At 43.5% G+C, this 15,804-nt stretch overlaps 3 protein-coding genes across 3 annotated transcripts in view; 1 reads left to right on the top strand and 2 right to left on the bottom strand.

Annotated features, from left to right (window-relative positions):
• LOC6052487 overlaps positions 1–15,804 on the bottom strand; it is a 170,880-nt gene that overhangs the window by 128,648 nt on the left and 26,428 nt on the right. The window lies entirely within an intron of this gene.
• Positions 3,185–7,306, bottom strand: LOC119766033. The gene has a single exon (XM_038250384.1). The coding sequence runs from the start codon at positions 7,304–7,306 to the stop codon at positions 3,185–3,187; it is 4,122 nt and encodes a 1,373-aa protein (XP_038106312.1).
• LOC119766032 lies at positions 7,305–8,025 on the top strand. The gene is made up of 4 exons (XM_038250383.1): positions 7,305–7,309; positions 7,355–7,463; positions 7,508–7,653; positions 7,733–8,025. The coding sequence occupies exons 1-4, from the start codon at positions 7,305–7,307 to the stop codon at positions 7,815–7,817; spliced, it is 345 nt and encodes a 114-aa protein (XP_038106311.1). The 3' UTR covers positions 7,818–8,025.

Raw genomic sequence — 15,804 nt, 5'->3', positions numbered from 1 at the left:
CGAAGGTTATGTGTGGTGAGTCACTCAAAACCTCTTTTACGCTAATGAACCGATGTTTTACTTCCCCATCCGATAGAAGCCGTGATCAGGCAAATCTCGTCTCTAAATATGCCACCGGGTCCGTCTGGGATTGAACCCAGACCATACTGGGATTTAGAGGCTACCACGCTAACCACTCCGCCACCGGACCCGGATGTTAAGATATAACTAGTTCTATTTCAAATTATTTGTTTGGATTTTACGGTTTTATCAAATGTTTTATGAAATATTTAGAAATAAAATAAGCGGCGACTCGCAACATTTATAGGATGTTTTTTAAACTTGATCTTGGATTATGTTGGTTTTTATTACAACGAAAGAGTTAATTTAATTGTTAGTCTAATTTAAAAAGTTAGGTTTGATTTCAAACATTTTCATGCGAAAGATTGGAAAACTTCTAGAAGATTTCACTTTTTTTATCATGGAATATTGAAAAAAAAAATCCGGGATAGAGCAATTCCAGCCCAAAACAGGATTTTTTCAGGTACCTACTTTTTTCTCGACCCTCTCCGATTTCAATGAAACTTTGTAGACATGTTAACCTACACTTATATAAGCCATTTTTGTGTATATGGAGCCAGTTCCACACGATAATGACATTTGAGATGGGCGTAAGTGTTTTAAATATTTTTGTAATTCGGAATTTTAATATTTCTGTATCTCGAAGCCGTTGCATCGTATCAAAAAGTGGTCAAAGACAAACTTGTAGGAAATTTGACGGGCTTTCCGAAAAAATACACTGAAAGAAAAAAACACTCAACATTTATGAGATTTTCTGTAAGCCCATACATTCAATTGAAATGTGGTCAAAGACAAACTAATGGGAAATTGGACGAGCTTTCCGATAAAAATATTCACGAGACTGAAAAATCAAGTCTGTTACATATAAATTGCCAAAAACCACTAAAAAATCTATTTTTTCAACATTTTTATTTTTAAAACCGCCGTAACTTCACAAGGATTGGACTTAGGACAATGGTCAATATGGAGACTTTTATGTAAAATTGTCTGGAAAATCGAATCCCGTATTCGATTTTTGAAAATTTTGACGTTTAGAGCACTTTTCAAAAAAACAGTTTCAGTAAATGATTTTTGTATTTTTTTAGGTGAGTTGCTCCATCTTGCATTTTTCGTGAGTCTTTTTGTAACATCTTAGGCTACACACAAAAAAATATTTCCGAATGTTACGTCATTTATGATGTAACACTTTTGCACGTCATTAAACATTCAAATTTAAATTCAATTTGATGTAAATTTGCAACAAATTATGATTTTACGTGTGATTCAACCGTTTACGTCGAATCTCAAGATTACATCAACTGAGTTTACATGTGATTCATTTTTTCCGTGTCGAGTAAATTCACATATTTTTTTCTGTGTATCTTCACAAAAATTTTGAACGAAAAAAAATGCGTGGGCTCCCCCTCAAATTTGACTTTTAAACTTAAAAATCAGAAAATCTCCTAAAAGTTGAGTGTTTTTTTCTTTCAGTGTATTTTTTTCGGAAAGCCCGTCAAATTTCCTACAAGTTTGTCTTTGACCACTTTTTGATACGATGCAACGGCTTCGAGATACAGAAATATTTAAATTCCGAATTACAATAATATTTAAAACACTTACGCCCATCTCAAATGTCATTATCGTGTGGAACTGGCTCCATATACACAAAAATGCCTTATATAAGCGTAGGTTAACATGTCTACAAAGTTTCATTGAAATCGGAGAGGGTCGGGTACAACCGATTCCCTATTTGGCATGGAATTGCTCGATATCGTCGTATGAAAAAAATGAAGGATAAATGGAACTAGAAAAATTCACAATTTCAATTCCATGCAGTGCAACAATTTGTTCGATTCTCAAAGTATAAAAATAAAAATTCTAGTGGATTTTCACAGCATTGTGAATAGAGGGTGACGAGCGGGAATTCCCGGGAAATCGATCATTTTTGGACCTCTCGATTCCCGGGAAATTTGGTCGAGAATCCCGGGAAATTTTATTCTTATAAATATGAAAGCCAAATTATAAAAACTAATCAGAAAACCATTTGAAAAAATCGAAATTGTCCAGAACATTGAATGTTCAATGATCGATATTTAAGTTCGAATAAACCAATGCTTTTATAATCTTTTAATTTAGAAAGTGTAAATTTTATCTTGTCAAAAAATTCCAATAACTATAATTGAGTGTAAACAAAAGTTACATTGAAGCATACTTTGCAGGTACACCCCAGAAATAAAAAACTCAAGTTTTTTTTTTTAATATTATTTCAATTTATTATTTCTAAGAAGGAAAAGCATTTTTTAAATAAGTTCATTTTCTATATCATCTCTCGAGCATAGCAAACCTTATAATTTAGTGTTTTTTTTTATTCTAAGTAAGTTAATTTCGCTGTATCAAGGTAATTTCCTTTTTGATGTCAATAGTAGTATTGGGTTTAGAAGCAACCTCAATATTAAATAACATTTTGGAAAAATAACTCTGCAACTCTTCGTAATGTTTCGGTCTGCCAATTGTTAAAATTCTGGTTTTCCGGATAACTGTTAATATTTCTTCATTTAATATTTACAGTTGGCCCAAGAAGGAAAAACAATTTTAAATTGTTGTTTTGAGTCGTTATTTATAAAATTGCAAAAATAAAGATACTGGGAAATTATATATTAGCTAATTTTAAATTTTTAAAAATCTAATAACAAGTTCATGCAAAAAGCTTCAGAATTCAGAAAAAATATATCAAAATGTAGAACTGTGAACTATAAAACGAGGCTACTTAAATTAACGTTTCATTGAATAAGTTTGAATTAATTGTAACTGAATTAGTTTATAACATAACATGTTACTGAACAAATTTATTACATTTCTGTTAAATTATTGGCACTATTGCATAGTTTAAAAAAAACTCCCGGGTCCCGGGAATTCCCGGGAAATAGCAAAATACAACTCTCGATTCCCGGGAAATTGAAAATCTCGAGAATCGTCACCCTCTAATTGTGAAGAAAAAATATTTTAATATGGACGCATATAGACACTGTTGGGGCCAAATCTCCCAACTAGATCTTCGGGTGGACTGTATTAGGGATTCTCCGGGTGATCAAAACACTTTTGGAATTCACTTTCCTAACAAAAAACTTTGTATTCCGATCACTATTTACAAACACGTCTGTACTTGAACGCGTCGCGAACTGGAGTAAGTCTCGACGATGATGCCGACCTTCCAGGTCTGCGACGGGAGGTTGTCTTCGACGAGAAGGACCAGCATTCCGGGCTGCAGGTTGTGCGATTTCTTGGTCCACTTCGCACGATTCTGCAGACTCGTTAAGTACTCTCTGGACCAACGGCCCCAGAAGCACTCACGAAGCTTGTCCAGGTACTCCCAGCGGTTCAGACGGTTGTCCGCGACACCGCTACGGGAGGGCTTGGCGACAGGATGCAGCGGCCTGCCGAGTTGAAGATGCGCCGGAGTTATCGGAAGAGGATCTCCGGGGCTGTCCGACAAGCTGAAGAGCGGCCGAGAGTTCATGACCGCTTCAACGTGCGTCAAAATAGTAGCAAATTCTTCAAAGGTGTGCACCGCGTTTTGCAGCGTTCGTTTCAGGTGTGTCTTGACGCTCTTCACGCCCGCCTCCCACAATCCGCCGAAGTTGGGAGCCCTGGGCGGGATGAAGCTCCACTCGATGGCTTTGGGCACGAGCAAATCTTGGATTCCGCGCTTCAGAAGGTCCTGCTTGAAGAGCTCGTGCATTTCGCGCAAAGATCGTGACGCCCCGACGAAATTCGTCGCGTTGTCGGAAAAGATCTTGCGCACCATGCCTCGTCGGTTGACGAAGCGATCCAGGGCGGCCAAGAAGGCCTCGGTTGTCAAGTCTGACACCAATTCCAGGTGGATGTTCTTGGTGACCAGACAAACGAACACGGCAATGTAGGCTTTGGTAAGTTTGGGTCTGTACTTGCCTTGTTTCACCGTCACAGGTCCAGCGTAGTCCACGCCGGTGTACTCGAAGGGGGCGGCAACGTTCACTCGTTCCGCCGGAAGCTGTCCCATGAACTGTTCAATCCTGCGGGGGCTGGCCTTGAAGCACTGCAGGCACTTGCGGGTCACGTCGCGCACTACGTTGCGCGCTTTCAGCGGCCAGTACTGCTGTCGAACGATGGCCAGGAGTCCGGAGGGGCCGACATGCAGGTTCTCCACATGCAGCGCTCGGACCAGCAACGTAGTCACGTGATGACGGGGCAGGATCACAGGATGCTTGGCCTCGTACGGGAGGCTCGAATGTTCCAGACGTCCGCCGACTCTCAGCAGACCGTCCTCGTCGACGATTGGTGCCAGGCTCGCGAGCTGGCTGGATGTTTGTTCGGTCTTCGCTAGATAAAACTCATCTGGTAAGGCTGCCATTTGAATCGACCAGATGATGGACTTTAACGCCGCTCTCGTTTCAGGAACTGTCACGTAGGCGCACGTTGTCCTTGGTTGTCCAGACTTCTTGTTCCTGCAGTTCTGGACGAATCTGCGCACGTAGCAGATCACGCGCTGGAGTTTCCGGAACTCGCCGAACCGTTTGAACACCGACATCTCCTCGACGACGGTGACTCTGTAGACGATGGCTACCAGCCCTGGCAGCTCGTCGTCCTCGAGTTCGGGGGGTTCTTCAGGAACGTAGGCAGCGCTCGTCAGCGGTAGAAGCCCCTTCCACCACTTCGGACACCGACTCAAGAGTTTGGGACTCATCCCTCGAGAGACAATGTCTGCCGGATTGTCGGCTGACCTCACGTAATTCCATCGGAACTTACCTGTGAGGTTGAGGATCTGGATGACGCGGTTGCGCACGAAGGTCTCCAGGAGATTCGGATCCTTCTTCAGCCATGCGAGCACAATCTGGCTGTCCGAGTACAGCTCGATAGCGGACAGCTCCAGATCCAGCGTTTCGATGACCTTCACGACGAGCCGCGCAAGCAACAGCGCTGCACACAGCTCCAGGTTCGGCACGGACAGCTTCTTCAGCGGAGCCACTCGGGATTTCGCGCACAACAGGTTGGCCTCGGCCGACCCATTCCCGCGGACGCACCGCAGGTAGACGTTGGCCCCGTAGGCAACGGTCGACGCGTCAGCGAACCCGTGCAGCTCGTGCAGAACCGTGTTGGGCACCACGACGCATCGCGGCACACGAATATCGTTCAGCGCTGTTAGAGACTCTCGAATCTCGAACCACTCACACAGAAGCTCTTCGTTTAGTTCGGTAGCCCAGTCCATCTTGCTGGCCCACAACTTCTGCATAAACACTTTGGCCAGCACGATGACTGGGGCTACGAAGCCCAGTGGGTCAAACACTTTTAGAATGTCCGAAAACACTTTCGTCTTCGAGACTGGTTTGTTGTCGCACTCTTCCAAACAGTTCACAAAACGAAACTCATCCTCGCGTGGGTCCCACAGGACACCCAGAGCCTTGATGGCTTCGTTCGCACTGTACTCTTCGATCGGTTTCGGCTTCTCCCGATCTTCTTCAGGCACACACTTTAGCACTTGCTCTGAGTTAGAGCACCACTTCTTCACTGGGAAACCTCCCTCTTCCATGATCTTCTTCACTTCCAGCACAAGTTTCACTGCTTCCTTCTCGTTGCTGGCGCCGGACAGCATGTCGTCGACATACATGTCCTCGATCACGATCTTGGCGGCTGCTGGGAACCGGCCTTTCGCCGACTCCGCCTGCTCCACCAGACACCGCGTCGCGAGGAACGGGGCGCTCGCCGTTCCGTAGGTAACGGTGTTCAGCTCAAGCACTCGCATGCGCTCGTTCGGGTCCTTCCTCCAGAAGATTCGCTGGTACGGCGTATCGCTCGGATGCACCCGCACCTGCCGATACATCTTCACCACGTCGGCGGTGAATGCGACCGGATGGCGACGGAAACGGAGAACGATGGAGAACAGGTCGTTCTGGACGGTCGGTCCCACCTTCAGCACATCGTTCAGGGAGTACTTGCCGGCCTTGGCGCTGGCGTCGAAAACCACTCGCAGCTTCGTGGACGAACTAGACGGTTTGAGCACAGCGTGGTGCGGCAGGTAGTACTTACGCACTTCTGGTGGATCTTGTTGCTCATGAATCTCCTTGCAGTGACCCAGCGCCTCGTACTCTTCGACGAACGCCGTGTACTGCTCTCGGAGTTCCGGGTTCCGCGACAGACGGCGCTCCAGCAGGTTGAATCTCCTCAACGCCTGGACTCGGTTGTCGCCCAGCTCAAGAACCGTGTCCTTGAACGGCAACTGGACGACGAAGCGGCCACTTTCGTCACGGCCGTGGGTGCCGCGAAAGTGCTCTTCCACTTCTTGCTCTTCGTTGGTTTGCAGTTGCTTGTCTGCAAGTTCTTCGACCAGCCAGAACTTCTCGATGGCGTTGTTCAGCTGATCCTTCAGCGTGATGTTCGAGTGGACGACTTGGCAACTCAGCTGCTGGAACGGGTCGTACACGCCGGTCACGATCCAGCCCAGATCGGTTTCACGCAGAGTCACGGTGCCGTTCGCCAGTTTCACTCGATCGGTTCGCAGCAAGTCCCACACGTAGTTCGACGCCATGACCAGGTCGATCTCGTGCGGCTCGCTGAACTTCGGGTCTGCCAGGAACACGTCGCTCGGGATGTGCCAAGCAGCTGTCTCGATTCTTGCCGACGGGATCCGTCCCGTGGGCTTGTCCGAAATCAGGCACGAGATGTTGTCTTGGAACTGACAGTACCTCGACGAGAAGGTAAGGTTGACTTCCTTCTTTGCTTGCGTCTTCACTGCGTTTGCTCCAATGACCGTCACGTTACACTGTTCGAAGGTTAGGCCGAGGGTCCGTGCCATCGCCTCCGACAAAATGTGCGCCTGGGAACCGGAATCCAACAACGTGCGGCACGGATGGTACCTGCCGGCCTTGTCCGCAACGTTGATGATCGCTGTCTGCAGCAGAACCTGCTGGGGTGACTTCAGCGCTCCACTGCTGAAGCACGACGTTGCCTGCTGCTCGTTCTCGTCGCTCACTTCCGGCGCACCCGTGCCACTGGGACCAGCCTTCACGCTGGCGGATGACACTGCCGACGGCGCCTTCGCTGATACCGGAGCCGCTTCTGGCTTCGGCTTGTTTTGCTGCTGGTTCTTCTCCTGGTGCAACAAGCTGTGGTGCTTCTCGCCGCACTTGCAAGATCTGTCCGACGGACACTGTCCCACCCGGTGACCCTTGCGCAAGCAGTTGTAGCACAGCCTCGCGTCACGCACCTTCGACCATCTCTCCGCAACACTCATGCCGCGGAACGAGCCACACTTGTAGTTCGCGTGAGACCCGTCACACAGATCGCACTCCGCCTCGTTGGATGTCGCGGCTGCCGAGGTGATCTTCGCCGATGGCTTCGAGGACTGCACCGCCTTGGGAACTGCCGACCGGGCAGCAGACGACGCAGGGGCAGCTAACTCGCACCGTTCCAAGATGGCGCACCGCTGCTTCAGGAACTCGATCGTCTGCGCATACTTCGGGAGTTCACCCTTCTTGACGGTAGCTTCCCACTGCTCGCGTGTCTCACGATCCAAGCAAGACGACAGAATGTTGACGACGAACAACTCCGATACACCCAGCAGCTCCTGCTTGTGGTACCGTAAGTTTTCAACGTGTCTCGAACACTCCTCGTACAGCTCACGCAGCTCCTTTGACGACTTCTTCGACATCCTTTTTAGCTGCAAGATCCCGTTGATGTGGATGTCGATGATCAGGCGTTGGTTCTCGTACCGATCCTCGAGAATCTCCCACGCGTGCGCATAGTTGTTGTCCTGAAGCGTCTTCGTGTCGATCATGCCCGTCGCCGCTCCCACCAGGGACTTGTCCAAGTAGTGCAGCTTGATGGCGTCCGAGTCTGGCGAGTTCTTCATCAGCTCCAGGAACATCGACTTGAACTTCGGCCAGTTCTCGTACTGGCCGTCAAACGTTGGAATCGGTGCTCGCAACGGCGTCTGCTGGACAATCACCTGCTGACCAGCCTGTCCGGCAGGGACGACCGCTTTTACACGATTCGGTGGTGCTGTGAGCTCAACGATCTTCTCAAGCACCTCGTCGTAGAGCTGCTCGAAGTCCAAGAATCGTGCTGTGTTCTCGTCCTTCTGCTCTTCCGACAACTTTGCGTCCATAATATCATTGTTCAAGCTGTTGTACTCACCGTAGTACTTTTCAGCGTTCGCCTTGCAGACTACGATCCGCGATGCTGGGATTCCAGGCTGGCCGAGAACAGTCCTGACCCGCGTCAGCTTGCCCTTGACATGTCCGCGCCTGTTCAGCAACGCCTGCACTTCCTCGTCCGCCATTTTCCGCTTGCTCTCCGCGTGCCGTTGCTTCGGAGTCAGCGGAAATTGATGCACCACGGGCTTACGGTCTTCCGGTTCCGGTTTCTTCTGAACACTGGCTTCCTGCTCAGATTCCTCACTTTCTTCCGGCTCAACTTTCGGCTCGGTGTTCAACCCCAAGAAACTACGCCACATCCGCCGGGATGCAGCTTCTCACTTCTTTTATTTTCTTCGGATTCCAAGATGGCGGCGCACACTCTCTTCTCGCCGAACACTCTCTTGCTGGCGTTTCCAAGATGGCGGCCCACGCTCTCTTCACCGAACACTTTTTCACTTTGCTCGGGTGGTCTTCTCGAACCACCTTCCACGCACTTTTCTGCTCGAGTAGCAACGCTACCGTCCACGCAATGTTCTGCTTCGGTGGCCAATCGCGACCACTGTCGGCACTTCGCACTACCGGCGGCCAATCCGACCTCTTCCGGTGCACTGTCTCGCGCGTTGCTGGAACCTCCACACAACCGCGTCACTTTCACGCTGTTCGGGCCACGTGAAACGCCCTCCGGGATTAGCGACTTCCGGACACTTCACTCCTCGCGACACTCCGGAATTCTCCGATTCCGACGAACTTACCGGAACGATAGGCACTGTCTATCCGGCTCGTAAGGACCAAATGTTGGGGCCAAATCTCCCAACTAGATCTTCGGGTGGACTGTATTAGGGATTTTCTCCGGGTGATCAAAAACACTTTGCGGAATTCACTTTTCCTAACAAAAACTTTGTATTTCTGATCTGTATTTACAAGAACACGTCTTTACTTGTACGCGTCGCGAACTGGAGTGAAAATCTCCACTTCTCTCTCTCTCTCGTTCTCTCCTTCTGCTGCTCGTTTTGCGCGCATTCGTTGCGCGCCAATTCCCACCTTCTCGATCGTTCCTTGCGTCGTCGCAGGCGGCGACGAGGGGTGTCGCGTTGGTGAGTCGATCGCAGCAACCAGTGTTGCCGATCGAGCTGGTTTTTCAATTGTCATCAAGAATTCGCGGAGGACGGAAGTTATCCGACAGACACAATAGAATAAACAACCAGACAATATGAAGTTCATTTGTATTGCATATTTGATTTTTTTATTAGAAATAATTCTGTTTTTTTTTGTCGAGCGTTTTAAATTTTTTGGAAAATAATGAATCAAAAAAAATATTTCCGTATTTTTGTCTATTTTTTTTAGACTCTTATTAGTTTATTTTTTAGTTTCGGTTGTAGAAAGTTGTTTTTTTTAAATATTTTTTTATGCTGTAGGAAGTTTAAAAGTATATGTACTCAAACAATTGCTCAAAATGCCGTTTTAAAACACCTAAATTTGCATAATTTGCAACATGGGAATCACATTACGAGAAACTTTTTTTTTATAGATTTACACTACATTGTGACTATCCATAAACCACGTGGTCACCTAGGAGGGAAGGGGGGTGGGGGTTGTTTGCGATTGTCCACGCTCCATAAAGAAAAGATTTTATTTGTATGGAAAATGTCCACTTTGGGGGGGGGGGGGGATTGAGATTTTCAAAAAAGTGTCCACGTGGTTTGTGGATGGTCCCATTTTTAAGATTTTATTAAAAAAATACCAAAATTTGCACAAAACAACGTTTTTTAAATCTCAAATTTAAAATTTATATTTCTGTGTGCAATTCAATAACCCTAACTTTTCGATCGTCGATATCTTGGAAACAATTGATCCGATTCTCAATGTCTAACAATTATACCTTTTGTGGAATTTTCTTATTCCTTTGAAAAAAATATTTTCAGAATTTCAAAACCACGTTCACCAAGTTTAAAGCACTTTTCAAGAGTTTTTTGGGATGTGGAAACACCTAAAAATATTTTTTTTCGAAGAGATACAACATTACTCGGAGGTTTCTTTTTTGGCATTGAAAATTGGATTAATGATATTGTCGATTTAAAAACGAGGGCAATCGTGTAGCGATTGGAAATATATTTTTTTGTCCTAATTTTGCATTTCTCAGATACCACAGGCCAGATCAACAAAGACAATAAATAAAACAAGAATTTACATGGAAAGGAACAAGGACAAAGACCATGTACTCTGTTTTAGAAATTAAAAAAGGATTTTAACTTGAAAACAGTGCCACTTACCAAAATATCACAAAAGTACTTTTTGATTGAAAATAGAATTTTACATCCAAAAATAATCTGAAAACTTTTCAATTGTTTTTCAACCTAAAACTAAAATTAACATTACACAAAAATATTACCAGGCTGAAATAAAAACTAACTTAATCCACCTATGTGGTTGATGCCTTCCTCACTCTTTTCCAACAATGGGTGGTATGTGATATGATGGGACACAAAGTTCGTCTAGTTTCGTTAAGTTCCGGAATCCAAAAACACATATATCACTCAAGGGCTCATAAGTGGTATCATAAGTGGTCAGAACTCGAAACAGGGTTGCCAGATCTTCAATGTTTTAGACTCGTTGGAAAGGTCTTTCGATTACCTTACCAACGATGGGTCGGATGATGGATCGGACATTGTTTACATACATTTAAATGAGATCCGGCTACAAAAAGTACATAAATATCACTAAAGTGGTTATAACTCGAGACAGGGTTGCCAGATTATCAATGTTGTGGACTCGTTGAAAAGGTCTTTCAATTACCTAACTAACGATGTTTAGCATGATGATGTTTGGTTCAGTTTACTGCCATTTATTTCACTTCCGAAAATATGCGAAAACACATTTTTATACATAACTTTTGAACTACTTATCGAAACTTCAAACAATTCAATAGCACCGTATGGGACCCTAAACCAAGTCGAATGCGACTGGTTTGGTCAAAATCGGTTCAGCCAGTGCTGAGAAAACTGAGTGACATTATTGGTCACATACACACACACATACCCACACACATACGCACACACATACACACACACATACACACACATACACACAGACATTTGTTCAGTTTTCGATTCTGAGTCGATATGTATACATCAAGGTGGGTTTTCGAGCTTTAAATAAATAGTTCAATTTTAGAGCAGGATTATAGCCTAACCTCATTGAGGAAGGCAAAAATGTCAAAAGTGAGAAAATAACAAAGCATGAGAACATTTTTTTTTGCTAATGTTTCTTTTATCCGAAGGTTTTCATCAAAACTTTGGTTCATCGAGACTGGATTATAGTTTAAAGGTTGGCGATTTTGATCCTCTAAAACATATAAAAAAAACGTTACTTAATCTACCAGAAGGTGGTTGCTGCCTTCCTCCTAAAATCCTTGCAACCACACACTACGAAAGCTTTGGCTAACGCTTACTTAGCAAAGACACTATACATCTGAGTGCTGCCATCTATGATAAATTTAATGAACCATTTGAAAGCACCGCAGTGTTTGTGTGCGTGCATATAGCGGAAAGTTCCGCAGCTATCCGCCGGAGATTTCAGAATATGTAAATAATGACCCTTTTTTGTATCAACCAAAACAATTTTTCGAACATAACTTTTAAAGTACTGCACCACACCACACGGAGAAAAAAGAGTTCCCAAAATCGTGAACACCCATTCATGAAATTTGGAACCACGAACAAAGTGTTCAAATTCCATGGTACGTTTTTGAAAATCGTACCATGGCATTTGAACACTTTGTTCGTGGTTCCCAATTTCATGAACTGGTGTTCACGATTTTGGGAACTCTTTTTTCTCCGTGTGGCTCGACCCATTTTGTCCGGATCTATGTTTTTGGATTAGTCTTCAGGTACTATAAGTCTTTTTTTAATTTCATCCGGTTTGGTGCAGTACTTTAAAAGTTATGTTCGAAAAATTGTTTTGGTTGATACAAAAAAGGGTCATTATTTACATATTCTGAAATCTCCGGCGGATAGCTGCGGAACTTTCCGCTATATGCACGCACACAAACACTGCGGTGCTTTCAAATGGTTCATTAAATTTATCATAGATGGCAGCACTCAGATGTATAGTGTCTTTGCTAAGTAAGCGTTAGCCAAAGCTTTCGTAGTGTGTGGTTGCAAGGATTTTAGGAGGAAGGCAGCAACCACCTTCTGGTAGATTAAGTAACGTTTTTTTTATATGTTTTAGAGGATCAAAATCGCCAACCTTTAAACTATAATCCAGTCTCGATGAACCAAAGTTTTGATGAAAACCTTCGGATAAAAGAAACATTAGCAAAAAAAAATGTTCTCATGCTTTGTTATTTTCTCACTTTTGACATTTTTGCCTTCCTCAATGAGGTTAGGCTATAATCCTGCTCTAAAATTGAACTATTTATTTAAAGCTCGAAAACCCACCTTGATGTATACATATCGACTCAGAATCGAAAACTGAACAAATGTCTGTGTGTATGTGTGTGTGTATGTGTGTGTGTATGTGTGTGCGTATGTGTGTGGGTATGTGTGTGTGTATGTGACCAATAATGTCACTCAGTTTTCTCAGCACTGGCTGAACCGATTTTGACCAAACCAGTCGCATTCGACTTGGTTTAGGGTCCCATACGGTGCTATTGAATTGTTTGAAGTTTCGATAAGTAGTTCAAAAGTTATGTATAAAAATGTGTTTTCGCATATTTTCGGAAGTGAAATAAATGGCAGTAAACTGAACCAAACATCATCATGCTAAACATCGTTAGTTAGGTAATTGAAAGACCTTTTCAACGAGTCCACAACATTGATAATCTGGCAACCCTGTCTCGAGTTATAACCACTTTAGTGATATTTATGTACTTTTTTGTAGCCGGATCTCATTTAAATGTATGTAAACAATGTCCGGATCCATCATCCGACCCATCGTTGGTAAGGTAATCGAAAGACCTTTCCAACGAGTCTAAAACATTGAAGATCTGGCAACCTTGTTTCGAGTTCTGACCACTTATGATACCACTTATGAGCCCTTGAGTGATATATGTGTTTTTGGATTCCGGAACTTAACGAAACTAGACGAACTTTGTGTCCCATCATATCACATACCACCCATTGTTGGAAAAGAGTGAGGAAGGCATCAACCACATAGGTGGATTAAGTTAGTTTTTTATTTCAGCCTGGTAATATTTTTTGTGTAATGTTAATTTTAGTTTTAGGTTGAAAAAACAATTGAAAAGTTTTTCAGATTATTTTTGGATGTAAAATTCTATTTTCAATCAAAAAGTACTTTTGTGATATTTTGGTAAGTGGCACTGTTTTCAAGTTAAAATCCTTTTTTAATTTCTAAAACAGAGTACATGGTCTTTGTCCTTGTTCCTTTCCATGTAAATTCTTGTTTTATTTATTGTCTTTGTTGATCTGGCCTGTGGTATCTGAGAAATGCAAAATTAGGACAAAAATATATTTCCAATCGCTACACGATTGCCCTCGTTTTAAATCGACAATATCATTAATCCAATTTTCAATGCCAAAAAAGAAACCTCCGAGTAATGTTGTATCTCTTCGAAAAAAAATATTTTTAGGTGTTTCCACATCCCAAAAAACTCTTGAAAAGTGCTTTAAACTTGGTGAACGTGGTTTTGAAATTCTGAAAATATTTTTTTCAAAGGAATAAGAAAATTCCACAAAAGGTATAATTGTTAGACATTGAGAATCGGATCAATTGTTTCCAAGATATCGACGATCGAAAGAAGACTAATCCAAAAACATAGATCCGGACAAAATGGGTCGAGCCACACGGAGAAAAAAGAGTTCCCAAAATCGTGAACACCCGTTCATGAAATTTGGAACCACGAACAAAGTGTTCAAATTCCATGGTACGTTTTTGAATATCGTACCATGGCATTTGAACACTTTGTTCGTGGTTCCCAATTTCATGAACTGGTGTTCACGATTTTGGGAACTCTTTTTTCTCCGTGCAGTTCCGAGAAAAGTGAGTGAGAAAAAAAATTCTACGTCCATCCACACGCACAGACATTTGTCCAGAATTTGATTCTGAGCCGATATGTATACGTAAAGGTATATCTTGGAGGCTTATTTAAAAAGTTCAATTTTTGAGTGATTTTATAGCCTTGCCTCAGTGAGGTGAGGAAGGCAAAAAAGAAAAAGTCGATGGGGGCAAGTTTGTTAAATTCGAGTTTTGTGATAAAATGTTTATTTAAAAATCAAGTGATTTTTAAGGGTGTTCTTTTTTTTCCCTAGAAGAGTCTAACCAGCGTACAATTTTTGTATGGTCATAAGAATCATTTTTCTATTATTAACTAAAAATATTTAAAGCAAGTTTAGACCTGAAAGTAAATTTTAAGAAACTTTGAAACAAAGATTCCAAAAATCTGTCTATGATTATTATCATATTTTTATTCAATAAGATTAAAAATAATTTTATCATTTTTATCAGTAGTGTTTTCATCAAAACAATTCAACGAACCCCAAATCAAATAGTCATCTGGATCCCTAACCTACGACAGCAACTGTACGAGTGTCAATTTAAGGCTCTCCCCGAAAAAGAAAGAAAAAACAAATCTCCATCAACGCCATTCTTCCCATATGACATCACGATCGAGACGAAAGAAAGAGGCAAGGCAAGCAGAGAATCGTTAATAAATCTTTAAATAACTCGGCACGCAATTTACGGAACCCCCCGAAAAAAAAAACCTGTTACCTCATATCGAGCCACAACAATCCTCAACCCCCTCAGGCTTCCCTCTCTCCATTGCACCACGTGGTCAGCATGCCGCATCACACACATGGACTTCACATGGAGATTTGGGGAGATGATGATGACCGACCGGCCGGCCGGCAGCTCTCCTCCAATCAACTTCAATCTCCGGGCCAGTAGTGGCAACCTGTGAACCAGCCCCAGTCATGCTCATCACCATCGCCAGTGTCATTACCGACGCCGCCGGTTTTGGCTTTGGAGTTCTGGGGAGGAAGGTGGTGTGGAGGGGTGGAAGCTCCGCCGTAATCATCGGCCGTTTTTTGGAGTTCATCAACGTTTAAGTTTTACTTGATTGGTTGATTCTTTGGGACGATTGGAAAGTATTGATTTTGGTTGATAAATTGGCTGATAATCAAGATAACATTCATCAGGCAGACTTCGTTTCAGGAAACAATTAAAAACTACTAAAATACTGATTTATACTTTGAAGAGGTGGTTTCAAATTGTGATCATTTTTCGTAAGAGTGAGTCCGTATCTCTAGGAGGATTCATCACAGTTTCGGGGGCTTGACCAGGTCAGGTTCGCTTGACCTGTGCGCACAGGTTTCACAGTAAGTCGCTTCTGCTGCCATCAACCACTCGAGTGTGGGTAGTTTTGATCGACGTTGATGGTATCAATTGTTCAAACATCAGTGCTAAAGTTTGTGGTTATAGGTTGGTGAAGCGATCACGCACACGGTGATTTATTATAAGCAATTAAGGGGAAGGGTTGCTTCATGGTTATAGTTTCTAATTAAAAAGATTTAGTATTTGAAGGACGTTTCGGTAATTATTATCCAATCTAGAGTCATATTAAAAAAAACTTTTTCTT

The sequence above is a fragment of the Culex quinquefasciatus genome, chromosome 2, assembly GCF_015732765.1.
Source record: "Culex quinquefasciatus strain JHB chromosome 2, VPISU_Cqui_1.0_pri_paternal, whole genome shotgun sequence".
Taxonomy (NCBI): Eukaryota; Metazoa; Arthropoda; class Insecta; order Diptera; family Culicidae; genus Culex; species Culex quinquefasciatus.
This window is presented reverse-complemented; position numbering and strand designations above follow the sequence as displayed.

What these genes read in the sequence shown, in the direction of transcription:
- LOC119766032 (XM_038250383.1), top strand. An exon ending in GGGCAGCAGACGACGCAGGG is followed by an intron (nt 7,464 to 7,507) that starts GCAGCTAACTCG and finishes CCGCTGCTTCAG; the next exon opens with GAACTCGATCGTCTGCGCAT. An exon ending in CAGCTCCTGCTTGTGGTACC is followed by an intron (nt 7,654 to 7,732) that starts GTAAGTTTTCAA and finishes CATCCTTTTTAG; the next exon opens with CTGCAAGATCCCGTTGATGT.
- LOC119766033 (XM_038250384.1), bottom strand. Translation starts at nt 7,306, where the DNA reads ATGAGTGTTGCGGAGAGATGGTCGAAGGTGCGTGACGCGAGGCTGTGC.